At 37.9% G+C, this 15,008-nt stretch overlaps 2 protein-coding genes across 2 annotated transcripts; both read right to left on the reverse strand.

Moving 5' to 3' along the window:
- Positions 1-2,842: 2,842 nt before the first annotated feature.
- Positions 2,843-5,865, reverse strand: gpd1b (glycerol-3-phosphate dehydrogenase 1b). Its single transcript, XM_059543463.1, has 8 exons — positions 5,719-5,865; positions 4,666-4,843; positions 4,288-4,428; positions 4,069-4,207; positions 3,828-3,940; positions 3,518-3,754; positions 3,329-3,435; positions 2,843-3,064 (listed from the first exon to the last, which is right to left on the reverse strand). Exons 1-8 carry the CDS (start codon positions 5,757-5,759, stop codon positions 2,968-2,970), a joined length of 1,053 nt encoding a protein of 350 aa, XP_059399446.1. The 5' UTR covers positions 5,760-5,865; the 3' UTR covers positions 2,843-2,967.
- Positions 5,866-7,072: 1,207 nt separating this feature from the next.
- On the reverse strand, positions 7,073-14,311 carry LOC132131140 (SWI/SNF-related matrix-associated actin-dependent regulator of chromatin subfamily D member 1-like). Its single transcript, XM_059543122.1, has 13 exons — positions 14,052-14,311; positions 12,440-12,612; positions 12,281-12,323; positions 11,974-12,096; positions 11,722-11,844; positions 11,511-11,627; positions 11,309-11,410; positions 11,062-11,223; positions 10,013-10,110; positions 9,793-9,928; positions 8,770-8,892; positions 8,144-8,245; positions 7,073-8,047 (listed from the first exon to the last, which is right to left on the reverse strand). Exons 1-13 carry the CDS (start codon positions 14,232-14,234, stop codon positions 7,994-7,996), a joined length of 1,539 nt encoding a protein of 512 aa, XP_059399105.1. The 5' UTR covers positions 14,235-14,311; the 3' UTR covers positions 7,073-7,993.
- Between the last annotated feature and the right edge of the window lie 697 nt (positions 14,312-15,008).

Raw genomic sequence — 15,008 nt, forward strand, 5'->3', positions numbered from 1 at the left:
AGGACATTTACATCAAACGCTGCAAAAGCAGAGCTGTTAAAATCATCAAGGACTCCATCCACCCCAGTCACCATCTTTTCACTTTGCTGCCATCTGGTAAGCGCTTCCGTATAATGCACTTATGCACATTGCCTCTTGTACATCTCTGGGTATCTTAATATTTAAGAATACAGTGTACTTTCATGCACATTATTTTCCATTTTATATTTAATTCTACAGTATACATTTATATAATTTATATATATATTATTCTTATTTTTATTGTTTACTTTTATTTCATTCATAGCTATATTCATCTATATTTAAAAAATGTTGTGTTGTATTGTTTAATAATTGCACTGTCCATGGAGCGGACCTGACTCACATTTCACTGCTGGATATTTATGCTCTATATAATGGTGTATGTGACAAATAAAAATCTTAGATCTTGAATCACTCCAACACCAGTAATATTTGTATAGAGGGAATGTTTATGTTTTGATTGACTTGCTTATGTATTTACCTTTCCTGTTTCATGAAGCCAGTGTTTGAGCAGCACTTTAAAAATCACATTATTATTATTATTATAACATTTTTGATTTATATATATATATAAACAGGGTGTTACAATACAACATTACAATTTGGGGAAGTCGTGGCCTAATGGTTAGAGAGTTTGACTCATAACGCTTAGGTTGTTGGTTTGAGTCTCAGGCTGGCAATACCATGACTGAAGTGCCCTTGAGCAAGGCATTACATTTATTTTCTCCCAAATGTTAAAGTGGATGCCTCACTAATATCAGAGGTCATTGGTTATCTAATTTTTCCTCTAGTGTGGGAAGCCGCATGACTGGTTGTAGACTACCGGTCACGTGTTTCTCTTTTTATAAAAATAGCATAATGTCTAGCCTATGACATGAAGGTTGAGTCTATCCAAAAGTACAGTCAATATCCCATTGAAATTAAAAAAAATAATAATAGCTAGTACTGCAGAAAATGAAAAACTGCAAAGTATGTTACATAGTCATACTTTTATTTATTTATTATCATTATTATTACATGAATTAATCGGATGATTTAGCCCAGATTAGTTCACGAATAACCCATACGTTAACGGGTGAATAAAAAAATAAAAAAGAGGGGTGCACAGATTATAACCTTTCACATTGCCAATAAGTCTAGTCATTGAAATATGACAAGCTGACGTAGATACAAAGTTTCAACAGTTGTTAGAAACACACTCATATAGTGTGATCAATGTTCTTCTGAAGTGTTTATGTAATCAGAAAATATACTGACCATGCTTAAAATGAGAAAAAGATAGAAAATGTATGTAATCTATGCCAGCATCTCGCGCATCAAAACAAACATTTCCTTCCATTATGGTTGAACTCACACTGACATTGCCAACGTGCCAGTGTGAACTTGAATTTCCTTGAACCAAGCACACTCTATAACTCAACCATTCATCCATGCTTCTTTTTCAACCCCATCGTTTTCCCACTGAAAACTGCATGGATATATTTGCTTACCCCGATAGGCCTTTTTCAATGTAAATGATTTAGAAAAACTTCAGTCAGTTCACACTTGATTGAACTATTCACATTTTATATCATCGACACAATGTTGTCATATCACACAGCCCTAACATGCAGTGATGCTTTAAACACCGACAAGCTTGTTGATAAAAAAAATAAATTAATACATAACTATCAAAACTTTATATAACAATATTTTTCCCTTATTGGTGCTCTTTAATTCTTTTATGTTAACTGAAAGCAAATCTGAATGATGCAATATTTTAACATTAATAAACAAGTACAGTTGACCATGACATCCTATTCCAGAAAAGTCACTCACCCAATGCTGGATGGAACTGTGTAAAGCTGCAGCTCACGTGATAAATGCTGGGTTTGTGGGGAGTTCATGCCTGAAATAAATCAGCAACCTGATAAAGAGGTTTACACAAAATATAAAAATACTAATCATAAATGTATTTCAATACAAATTTCATTATATTTTTTCCAATGGCTTTAAAATAAAAGACAAAATACTGTTTTTTGTATTTTAAATATATATGTATCTGAAATAATGCTCATCCCTGATTGCATATGGTAGATCACAGTATTACGCACAATGTGCTTTTCTGGACATGTTAGCAAATGCATCACAAGCACATCATCACTCTCTAGTGTCCAAAGCGAGAAATCGCCTCTCCAAAAATAGCGCGAAACTTCTCCCCAAAAGAGCGCGCTATTAATACATGCTGCTGTTCTCATAGAGGAAGAGCTAAAGAACCAATAATAATCAAAACAACACACAGGCCCAAAACTAAGACACACAACTGATCTTTCTCAACTGGAATACGAAAATAATGTTTTGAAAATGCACCTGAGATGATTCTATCGTTGAATCATCGTGCAATCACTGTAATGTAAATATAATATCTGTTCTGCAGTGCAATTTAAATCAGTCCAGTTTGGAAAACGTTAGCAATTGAAATACTCCATTCTGCCTTATGTAAGGAGCTACTTGCTCTCAAGAAAAGGTCAACGGTTGAATCCCTAAAATGTTAAAGGTGAACTGTGTCAGAGAGAGTTGTGCAAAGTAAAGGTCACATTCCATGTGTGTTAGTGAGTAATATCAATGTACAGAGACACACTTGACTCAATGTCAGCTTTGTTCTCAGTCATTTCTGAAATCACTAATGATTTCACGAACAAACATGCAGACCCAAAGAGTGAACGAAATCTGTTTTTATGGCACAAGGAAAAGGAAACTTTGTTTTCCAGCAACTTCAAGGCACTTTTTCATTGGCAGCAACATTACAGAATAGGAAAAAAGACTTAAAAACAGGTCAAAATCCATTACAATGCATTTTATCCCAAATAAAATGTTATGCACTTTTAATTCAGAACATTTAGACAAATATTTCATAATGTGTTAATGAAAAAACAACTAAAACAGCCGTAATTTCCATGATGATGTTTACATGTGTTCTGGATGGTTCTGTAGACAGGAGATGAACTCTTTGACTGGGTGACCGTGGAAACAGATCTGATAAACCGCATTAAACAGGGGGAACCTGCAGAGAGACAGAAAAAAAGTTGACATTAATAAAAAGGAAAAAATATTTTTTCCATAATGTGAACTTTTACTTACAAATTGTAGTCCGTTACATGACAAAAAATTTTCGTTAAGAACATTACACTACCCATTATACGTAATATAATCAGGCTATCTTTTGATTACATTTAGATACATTTTGACCCAACTCATTTTTCACATTGATTTACATGAGATAATCTTACTACCCAGCACTGATTGTGAAGAGCACAAAGATAGTTACTTTTCCACAAGGTTTTTGTGTTTGAGGATCTGATGAACGTCCACTGCGGTTGCTGGACCTTGAACTTTCTGTCCGTTCAGCAGTTCCTTCTCTAGCTGTTCGATAGACTGACAGAAAACACATATTTAGCGATGCACAAGAACACTGAAAAAGAGCGTAACTTTTAATCCTAAGGACCAGCAAACATACTTTCCCCGTTCTAACGAACGCTTCTCCAACTTTGCGGTTGCGTCCTCCGTAGCAGGTGGTGATGAGGTCGGCGACACCGCAGCTCTCCAGAAACGTGGCGGGAGAGACCGGACTGGCCGTGCAGAATATTCGAGCAAAGGCAACCATCTCCATCAGACCCAAACGGATCACGGCGGCCTTGGTGTTGTCACCGAACTCCAGACCGTCACAGAAACCAGCACCCACTGCCACAATGTTCTACAATAAAATCCATTACTTCTTGACTTTTATTCATCTAAATGCTTCAAAAACTGAATGGATGGATTTTTACCTTTAACGCCCCACAGATCTCCACAACGTCAGCCTCCTCCACCACCGTCACACGGAAGTTTTGTGTTTGCATCAGTTCCTTCAGCAGGGGTCCGTGAGTTTTGCTTTTACACCCTAAACACAAGATTATTAGATTATTATTTGGAGAAATACAGTGGCTGTATATAGTTACAGTGGCGTATATGGGCACATTTTCCTTCTGTCATTACCAAAACATAATATTTCCATTTTGGTGTACTTACCAATCGTAGTTTCACAGAATTTCTCATCAGCAACCTCACTGGCCAGATTGGCTCCCATAAGCACGTTCATGGTGATGCCAAGTTTTTCCCTAATGACATCAGAGATCAGTTTCAGTCCGTCAGGACCCTCATCCACACCCTTACGAAACACACACAGTGATATAACAGTGCTGTAGGTCCAGATACAAACTGAAACATAAAAAATGCATATGAGGAAACCTTGATGAGGGATATTCCCACAGCGTCTGTCTTGATGTGACCCTTGATGGTGTCACAGATTCGGGACACAAATTGGTGAGGGATGACAAAAATGAGAATATCTGCACCCTTTACCGAGTCCAAAAGATCTGGAACCGCCAGCTAAAGAAAAACAGCCATTTATCAATGGTTTTATTGCACTTTTCTTATATCAAACAACACATTTCATCACACTATTTTCCTATGAGTTTCAAGATTGGTAAGCAAAGATAAGCTTCTTTACATCATAACGACACTGCTTGATTTCTACATTTCCACTGCAGCATTACATTTACTGTTGTTAAATGGCAGTAATGGTTTAAAGGGTTCAAGGATTCTATAGATGCTTTGTGTTCTCACCACATTGGGCGGCAGCTTGTGTCCAGGCAAATATTTAACATTCTCGTGTTCGGTGTTGATGATTTCAGTGAGTTTGCGTCCGTTGACCATCTCCTCAAACACCCACATGTTCACTGTGCTTTCAAACGTGTTGTATTTTGCTGCATTGGCGCCCACTATCTTGCCAATGGCAGAACCCCTGAGGAAATGAAAGAACTTTGACATTACAGACAAACTGTACTGGATAAACAGCAGCCAATACTGCTGCTGGATTAAGTAATGAAATCTACTGAGAGTTTAATTAGCAGAAGAACTAAAAGAGAACTTCATGTGACACACATTCTCTAAACTATAAGTTTTTGGCTCCTGACTTTGTTGCAACTTGGGACAGGTGCTTAAAGTGGTAAACATTGTTGCATTTACCACTGGTTTTTGGTAAGTACTGTACTATAGTGTTATATGAAGATATTCAAACATTGTACAACTCTTAAAATAGTGTCTGCAATCATAAACTTCTAAATATAAACTTAATTCTCTATCGCTGGAAGCATGAAACATGCAATTAAGACACTAATTATGGATGGTAATAATAATCCAGATCATTACAGCTCTGCAACACCATAAAACAACTTTAAGTTTATGGGTCAGAAAGAAAAGACTGCAGCCTGTGAGGATCACTGGACAACAAGGGGCAATCATTACTCAGCAAATATCATCTCAGCACATAATCTCAGCAAGCAAAACAATGCACATTTGGACATTATATACAATACCTTTTATACATTATATATAAAAAAAATAATAATTTGTAGGCTAAAAAAAATCTCAAAATATAAAATCCAACATTTTTTATCAAATCTGTGATATTCGTAGAGATTAGGTAGCCTATTCCTGGTTTGCCCTTGATGTCCGCTGAGGAAATCCGTGCAACTATTTATTCAATTTCCTAAAATAGAAATACATTAAAATAGGCTATTTCCAAATGTACTTCAGCCAGTAGCTTCGCGCTATTGCTGTAAAACATAAACCAGCAAAAACAGTGTAAAACAATCACGCAATGAAAATGTCACGCACCAGTTGCCAGAGCCGATAATGCAGACTTTCTTGGCCGCCATGCTGCGCGTCTGTCCCGGCTGTAAGACTTCGCTGTGTTCGAGAGCAGCTGACGGACCGGAGAGAATCCTGTGGGCGCGCTTTTAAATAGCCCGTGAACGCGCCTCACTCCCCTTAACACGCATTGGCTGAGCGCACCTCAAGACAGGACTGACCACTGGTCCGATGATTTATAATTATTATTGTAAACTATCACTCGTACTGTCTTTAAATTGCAAATTACGTGGGATTTAATTGTTAAGACTCGAAACAACAAGGTGGGCTATTACAAGAAGCATTTCTATCAGAAAGCACGGTTAAATACGCGACCTCGCATTTTCACAAAAAAGAGACTCCTGAGGTAACGGTTCGTCGAAAATTAAGTTATCAATGATAATAATTGTTTTGAACAAACAAATCAGAACTTTTGTGACTAAAAAAGAATACAAAACATATTTGTGCTAATTCATCTGTCAGGAAGTTCAGTTGGCATTTAGGCGCCAAAACCTCTAACTAATGTACACCTTTAACAACTGGCAAAGCCAAAAAATGTGTCCCTTATAGCACATGTACATCACGGAAACAACTATTTGAAGTCTGCTTTTAGATCTGCAAGACATATTTTTTAGTGTTTGCTTATCATCAATTCGTCTTTAGGACGTTTCCTATCAGATGTCAAATAGACGTTCAGAAGATGTCTGTAAGATGTCTATGATTTACAATGCGTGTAAAACTATCACGTTTTTACACAGGTTATACTTTCCAGATGAAGTGATTTTTAACATATTTTACATTTTGCGTACGGTTACATTTACATTACATTTAGTTGACAATTTCATCCAATGCAACAATGGAAGCAAGCAAAGTGCTATAACAAGTCTCAGTTAGCTTAACTCCGTACATGTACTGTAGGTTTTTTTATATAATAAATAAAAATAAATCAGATAGAAATCTATAGTGTTATAGATCGTTTTTTGCTTTTGTTAATTGTATAATAAATGAAAAAAAAGACGGTTCTAATTCCACACCTCAGGAAAAAACATTAAGAGCACTGATTGCATTTTACACTGAGTTGAGCATTGATACAAGATTATCTTTATTATAACACAAGGACTAATAGAGAAATACAACATTTGGTCCATTAAAGCAAACAAAGAATATCAAGACTGTAAGATATAAAAATCAAAACAAATACATGACTTTAGGAAAACAACAAAATGTAGTTAAAACTTAAACTGCCCAGAATGTTAAAGTCTTTAGCTTTAACTCGAGTGGAAGAACCCCCGGCCTCTCTGCAGCATTAAAACTCTTGACCGTTTTACTAGATGTTTTGTGGGTAGCCATGACCAGTTTGTACTTGCACTGGCAAGTTTTTCATATTATTCACATTTAAAGTGACAAGTTGAATGACAAGAATTAATCAAATGAACCAATAAACCATGAATGCATTTCTCTAAATATATTAATACATATCACAGCGAGGTTAGAGTGGAAGTACTTTAGAGTCCAGGAAAAAGCTTGTGACCAAAAGATCTATAATCAAACAGGTCGATCAGCAGTACATCTAACCTTGTGCACCTAAACGACTATCAAACGGATGAAAACAATCTTATATTGAGCGTTGCTGAAAATGCTAACAAGTGAGCTCGCCTTTCATCTCAACAGACTTGTTCAAGGGACTTCCTCCAAATAATTCATCTTCACAGAGCTGAGGTACTATACTATGTCATTATTAGTCATCTATACTTAACTAGACTAGATCTTCATAAAGTTCATTTTATGAGAACATTAAAATATCAAAGACAATATCGATAACTTCAAAAATAAACAATGACCTCCTCCAAAAAGTAACTCTTGCTGACTGGTTAATATGGAAAGTTGTGAATGGGCTCAAACATTAGCATGTCTAAGAGCATTCTTGCGATCTGGAATTTAGTTACATAATATTATTTAACAAAGCCTGTCAGTTTGGTCAGAAATCGACATTTTACGAAGTGACAGCATCGCAAAAATCACCTTGACAAACATTCAGTCGCGTTGGAACCTTTAAATATGTAAAAATAAGAATGACAGCAGACAACAGTTTGGCGGAGTCACAACAAAAATAAGGTCATTTCTGTATAAGGGTTATTCCTGGGCAGCTACAGCAGGACAGCACAAGATAAACTGTAGTGATCAGCATCTGCAGCACAGATCAGCAAGACATTTGCTACCCAGAACCCCCTCTGGTCCTGTGTCCCAACGGCCGGGAGCTTGCTTATGTGTTTCGAATGCCAAGAGCCTGTTCCAGCTCCTGTCTCCTTTGCTGAACCTGAGAAAACAAGATTGAGAAAAACATAAAATAAAAAGGATAATGCCCTTTGAGATTGCAAGTTCCACAGTGGCTAAATAAGTGAAAAAGCATCACCTTTGAATAGAAATATCTGCACACAGCCTCCTGAGCCCAAGGTTGGTGGTAGAACTCTGCTCTCCTTTCTTCCTCTGGGTTTCCAACCACATCTGTCATCGTCTGCAAGGACACCGAATTCAGATGTCAGCAGATCAAATCTAACGGTTACTGAATAATGGCTTTTGTCTGGAGCAACACACTTTCAGAAATTCATCACATCGTCCAGTCCCAAGGAAATGCATGCAACAGCTTTGCAACAGATATTTTTAGGCTGATAAATTAGGACTGGGCAAACAGTTGCAAGCTTTATTTTCCCTAGCTGTTTAGAAATTCAGCATCACATACAAAGGCCTGTGAAACACTTTCCCAACCCCCACAATCATTACAAGTCCAGTCAGTCCACTAACTAACACTCAGCTGAGCAAACATACAGATGGTGAACGACTACAGCTCTGGGCGAAGGTCAGAAAACCTCTTCTGACTAGCGAACTCAGAACTTAGCAGAAGCGTTTATGAACCCTGCAGGTTTATTAAGATAAAATGGAACTTCCAACTTCATGTGTCCATAAAAAACACGATATTACCATGAAAGCAGGGCTTTTTAAAGTTTTAGATGCCACTCTCCTTGAAGCATTTGGTCTCACCTTCAAGTCTCTGCACTGGGACTGGAGCCAATCATTAATGAAGCCCTGCGGGTCTCTTGCGAAGCTCAACATGAACTCCCTTTGAGTCTTCAGCTGGTTAATGGTTTCGATGGTCTCATGGATCTGAGGGATCAAGCAAGCACACATGTGGGATCATGATTACCATTATACAACATTTGAATCACATAACAGTTAGTTCTGGTTCACTAGGTTGAATGTGTACTCAATATAAAGTTCATTACCAAACTTTTGTATTTGAGAAATCACAAACAATCTTGGTTAACATCATGCAGGTTTTACTCTAGCCTGATATTACATAAATACAAAGGTCAACCACTGTTTGTGACAGTTGCAAACTGACTAGAGGTTCAACTGGGTCAAAGGGGAATGGTCTCAAGTGTGTGAAAGTTCACAGCAGGTTTTAGTCAAATATGATCAGAAATTAAAAATGCTTCCAAGATTATAAACACTAGCGGTTGTCCAATATTTTAAAAAGGCTAGATGTTACTATGCAGATATAACATGATATGCAATATCAGCAAATTAATCATAAATCCACTTTTGGTTGAATGTGGTGCCATATAAACTTTTATAGAGGAATCCAAAGGAACTGAACTTTAACCCACAGCTGATTTCACCATTTCACAATCACTCAAGCTGAAAACCATGATTACATCAAGTACGAAGTAACTGTGGCAATAGTGTAACCACGGTGAGTCCGGTTGCTATCCCTGAAGTGGTTACTAGGCTCCTCAAGATTCTCAGCAAACAGAAAATAATACAATTAAACAGGTCCAGAGTTGACAGAAAACAGGATGCTTTTTCCTTGACCACTCCCTGGCTTCTATTCACAAAAAAGATAAAAAAAATATTCAGACTGGCGTGTTGCCAAGAGTCACTTTGATATGCAGCAGGAAAGCCCAGGATATACAACAAAACAATAGTGCAAAGGCAACGCCGGCGCTCACCCCTGCAGTGACATGCTGAGCATTATTTATTCAGCCACATGCAAAACCTTTGTACCTTGTTGTCAAGGCCTGCAATCTCTTGCTGACTGGCCGTGGACAGCAGGAAAGAGTTCATCTGGGTCTTCAGGGTGTCGTCCACCTCCACGTCTATATCATAGCATGCCGTCTTCTTCTGGTCATTGGGATCCACGCTGATACAAAAGGATGTTTAGATGTTGCATCACAGACGAGGCAGAAACAGCAATTCTGAGTGACATCATGTGATTGACGGTTACCTTATGACATGATTGATGATGATTGGCTCGGGGGGCATCAGTAGTGCATGCAGCCGTTGAGGAATCTCAGAAAACTTCATCCTCTGGGTTTCGAAGATCTAGAACAATGAGAACCAACAATTACTGGATCACAAAGAGCTTGAATGAGAACAGACAATTACGGGGTTTCAAAGATCTAGAATGAGAAGAACTGAGGTGACTCTTTAACAAAGCGAACGGACAATTTTTGGCTTTTAATATAACAAAAAAACAAGGCAAACCTGCAATTCTCAGGTTTAAAAGATCTTGAACGAGGAGAACTGACAATTATTGGGTTTTAAAGATCTTGAACAAGAACCAATAATTATAGTGTTTCAAATATCTAGAACGAAGAGAGCTGGAGTATTTGGGTAAAATTATCTTTAAAATAATATATAAATATGAACTTGAACAGTCATTTTTGGTGATTCGAATATCTCAAATAAGGAGAACCTACAATTATCAGGCTTCCAAGGCCTTGAACGAGGAAAAACAGCAACTATTGGGTTTCAACAATCTTGACCAAAGAGAACTGACAATACTTGGGTTTCAAAGATCTTGAATGAATTGAAACATAAGTTGTTGGGTTTCAAAGATTTAAAATGAGGAGGACCAGCAATTATTGGGTCTCAAAAATCTTAAATGAGGAGATCTGTCAATTATTGGGTTTGAATAGATTTAGTACACAACTAATAGGTCTAGAACAACATCAAGCAGCAATATCTTTTATTTATTCATGCATGTTATAAGAGAAATACACAAATCATGCGTTTTGGGTTATAAATCGGATCTCAAGACATTAGCATTGCAGCCACTACCCTGGTTAAAAGATGCATTTAACCATCTTTCTGGTCTCTGACAGCACATATATGGACTACGCAAATCTATCAGACTCATACCAAACACAAAAATATTGCAATATTGCGAACAACTAGCTTATATGCTACTTCCTGCAGTCAAGTCTAAACAGGCATTTCCAGTCTGAACACCTGAAGTAAAAGCATCAAAAGACAAACTCTAATATTTGTTACCTGCTGGAGGTATTTATCACAGTTGATGAACTCTCGTTCATGAGGGTCCTGGAGTTTGTGGGTCTTCACGTACTGCCACAGAGCCTGAATGATCACGGGCCGGGTCTGAGTGTGAATCCCCAGCAACCGGGCAAGTCTGGGGTCCAACTTAAACTGAGGAGGCTAGAAAGAGAACAATTTGTCTCAGTCACAAACACTCACATTTGCTAACAGCGTGGAGTGCCACCTGCTGGTAGTTTCTGCTCACCTGGTAGTCCAGCATAAGCAGTACAGTACAGCGGACACCAACATCTCCCGGCCTCTTCACTTGAAATCCATCCGTCTCCTGAGTTGTAGCAGTTCGGTGCCACTGAAATCAAGACAACGACTCCTGAATGACTGAAAACTGGCACAAAAGTGACAACAAAAGAGATCTAGTGGAGAGAACCACAGCTGAGAAATGCACTCACCTCCACCAAATGATTGTCAGGTCCATACAAGTCTTTGTCCAACTCGATCACTAAAGACTTGAAAAAAGAAGAAAACTTCCTCTTCTGCTTGGTGGCTTCATACTTGGACACAGCAGTCTGATACAGAGAAACGCATTCAGAGTTTACACAAATAATTGTCTACCTCTACATAAAATCTTCAATCACTGCGAGATGACAGAATCTGGCTTACGTCTTCAAGAAGTCGTCCCTCCACACGCAGCTCCCAAGATGCAACAGTTCCTTCGCCGTCCTCTGCATCTGGTTTGGCAGGGTTGAAGGTGTTGGAGATAAATATCCGTAGTTTTCTTTTTTGCTGCACAGAACAAACAGATAAATAGTGAAGTCTTTCAATCAAATGTAGTTCCAGATTCAAGCTAAGTTTTGCTCTTCTAAAGGAGTCCGAAGACAGCCAGAACACTGTTGGTAAAGGATCTGCATGTACCTTGATGGGTCTCTTGAGAGCTTCCTGGATATCAAGTCTTTTGCGCATGATGGTCTGATCGAGCTTCCTCTCGAACGCCAGCAGGTCCATATATGCCTGAGACTCGGGAACGAGCTCTCGGATCTGAAAGAGATCCACAGGCAAAATCAAGATCATCTCAACAGCGTTTTGAACCACTTCTGTTTGCATCATAATCCGCACAACTTTAGTTTTCCAGTCTTTGAGCTCCATACCTTTTTGAGTAATGCACTCGGCTAATATAATCTATCAAGGTTTTTCGTATTTGCATGGTAGCATGACCACTTACTCTTTGAGGTAGGATTTTATCTGCCATTTTCTTCTTCTTGGCACTAAAAAGATAACCAAAAAAAAACAGCACCATTAGTGAGAAAGCGACAGATTCAATTAAGCACAATTGAGGAAACATCAGGTTTATTTCCTCGAGTGAGGTGTTAGCTGGACTTACTGTTGGTTGCGATTCTGTTGCTGGACCTGTTGGATCTGATTTGGTGGCGGTCGCTTGCGGGATGGGTCCATGACTGGCATACCGGGACGGGACACTGGACTGGCCCCGAAACCTGGGGGCCCCATGGAGGGTCCCTGAGGGGTCATACGACTGGCTGGAGGCATTCCCGGTCTCTGCCAAGACAGGAACGAAGAACGGTTAACCGAATGGACAAAAACAAGGAGACCCGCCGTTTTCATGTGATTTCTTGTTCTGGCTTCGTATTTAAACAGCAACATGAAATCTCAGCATATATCACAGTACACATCAATATTTGACAAAATAAATGACAACAATAATAAAAAAATAACATTTTAATATTTACACAAGGATTTAATGAAAGAAAATGAGATAAGTTGCTGAAATGTAACACTAATTTTACAAAACTAGTTATAAAAATGACAACCACTATAACTATCAAAGCATTTAGTTTTGCAGTAATATGATTTTGTTAACCAGCTGACGGTTCCCTCTCGTTGTAAGTGTCAAGAGACAAATACTGAAGTCTATTCATGCTGCAAAAGGGCACAAAGGTGCAGAAAATAAAAAATCATATTGTTCCACTGCCAATGTATGAATAAACAATTCAATCGCAATTCAAACATTTGGAAAATTTAAACATGAAGTAAAATAAAATGTAACAAAATTAAATAAGAACAATATCCTAAATAAAAGAGCATGTGTTCAAGGTTTCACTGAAGTCTACACACACACACACACACACACAAGGAAGAAAACCAGCAAAACTAAACCTAATTCATCCTAGAATGCAAGACGCAGCAGCACAAATTCTCCACATTTTGTCCTAAATGTTAAACTTGTGATTTTTATCGAACAAAACAATAGCTTTTAGAGGCCATAAAAGTAACTTTTTAATGTTTAAGCCATAATAAAGTACACAAACATTATACGGTTTCTGGGTCACTGATCATCTGACTCTTTGTACAGATGGTCACTGAAGCTCAAGATGCTCTTAAGGACATCTCAAATCATGCTGAAGAACATGATCATTCTGACTTTTTCATGTTTCTATCAACAAACAACTTCTCCCTTACACTGTGTTGATGATTCAAGGAATTATAAATGTGTTCAACCAGAAAATGCAAAACAGAAGTATTTCCGCTGGTAGTCTCAGGCACACTGCACGCAAAATATATGATGTGTAATATCTACAATGTCTGTAAGTTAATATCAATGCAACAAACCCATCAGGATGATGCTCCTGTAGGCCCTAGTTTAGGCCTTACAAATCCAAAATTTAACGTCATCAAAAATAACTGCTGGTTCATTTTTATTTATGCAAATTATAAGATAAATATTCAAATCACTTGTTTTGGGTTACAAATCAAGAAAGAGGAGATTGATGCTTTGCAGTAACCTAGCATTACTCAAATCAATACCACAGCACGCGAGCATAGTAATGCAAGATAAAATTATTTTAACATTTTTAATTCGATTCAAAACAGTCTGAATGTGTAATGCATTGAAAAAACCCATAGGCCCTGAATGCAAACATTAAAACCAAAACCCTCCGTCTAGGTTAGGGTGCTTCTTTGTTCTTCTCGCGCCTTACCGGGTATCCGGGCATCGGTGGTCGATACATATGGTTCTGAGGGCCGCCGGGTCCCATTCGTCCCGAGGGCGTACCGGGACCCATACCGGGCCCTGCACCGGGTACCGGAGGCCCGGGCCCCATCTGGGCTCCGCCACCTCCAGGTGTCGCAGGCTGAAAACCACTAGCGTTACGAGCCGCCATCTTCTCCCCGAGTCGCAAACAGACGGAGGCGCAACACAGCCGGTGAGATGTGAACGAGTATCGCGATAGCTGAAGAGCACCAACCGTGATGAGTGACAGAGTCTCGCGAGATGTGAAGAGAGAGCCCGCTTGCGCACTGACGTAATCTAAACTATAGGAGAAAAAAATAACATAAACGTCCCTAACATACATTATAAGGTAAGACTCCGCTATGGTCAACTTTTCTGGTAGACTTTAATTCGTATGTTTATTTAATTAATGAATTAAATGTCTATACGGAGTTTAAAAAAAAATCTCACTGTTTAACTTTATATAAATTTTCCACTATATATATATGAAGAGTTCAGATGCAAAAGCCTCTAAGTGCCATCTGAAATTTTCATCTAAAATTACGATTTTTATCAAGCTCCTACACACACACACACACACATATATATATATATATATATATATATATTATTTGTTTTATTGTATGCTATGTATTGTAATATTATCATTTACATTTCTAATAATGCATTTTTTTTATTTTTATTTATATTATGATTTTATTTATTAATAATAAACATTCAGTATTGAAAGGCTTCAATGTAAATGTAATTTTCTGGTACAAAAGTTTTTACTCCTGTTTTACAGTAAAAAAAATAAAATTAAAAATAAAATTAAAGAATAATCAAGTAAATCTTCACAACATACTCCAATTTCTAAATTAAGAGTTGTTCACACTTGACCCAAATCGATGTGAATAAATTCACACTATATCCAAAAGAGGGAGAC

The sequence above is a fragment of the Carassius carassius genome, chromosome 48 (assembly GCF_963082965.1).
Source record: "Carassius carassius chromosome 48, fCarCar2.1, whole genome shotgun sequence".
NCBI classification, from domain to species: Eukaryota; Metazoa; Chordata; class Actinopteri; order Cypriniformes; family Cyprinidae; genus Carassius; species Carassius carassius.

What these genes read in the sequence shown, in the direction of transcription:
- gpd1b (XM_059543463.1), bottom strand. Translation starts at nt 5,759, where the DNA reads ATGGCGGCCAAGAAAGTCTGCATTATCGGCTCTGGCAACTG. An exon ending in ATTCTGTGAAACTACGATTG is followed by an intron (nt 3,941 to 4,068) that starts GTAAGTACACCA and finishes TCTTGTGTTTAG; the next exon opens with GGTGTAAAAGCAAAACTCAC. An exon ending in CGTTCGTTAGAACGGGGAAA is followed by an intron (nt 3,436 to 3,517) that starts GTATGTTTGCTG and finishes GTTTTCTGTCAG; the next exon opens with TCTATCGAACAGCTAGAGAA.
- LOC132131140 (XM_059543122.1), bottom strand. Translation starts at nt 14,234, where the DNA reads ATGGCGGCTCGTAACGCTAGTGGTTTTCAGCCTGCGACACCTGGAGGT. An exon ending in AGGGACGACTTCTTGAAGAC is followed by an intron (nt 11,628 to 11,721) that starts GTAAGCCAGATT and finishes TCTCTGTATCAG; the next exon opens with ACTGCTGTGTCCAAGTATGA. An exon ending in CTGACAATCATTTGGTGGAG is followed by an intron (nt 11,411 to 11,510) that starts GTGAGTGCATTT and finishes TCTTGATTTCAG; the next exon opens with TGGCACCGAACTGCTACAAC.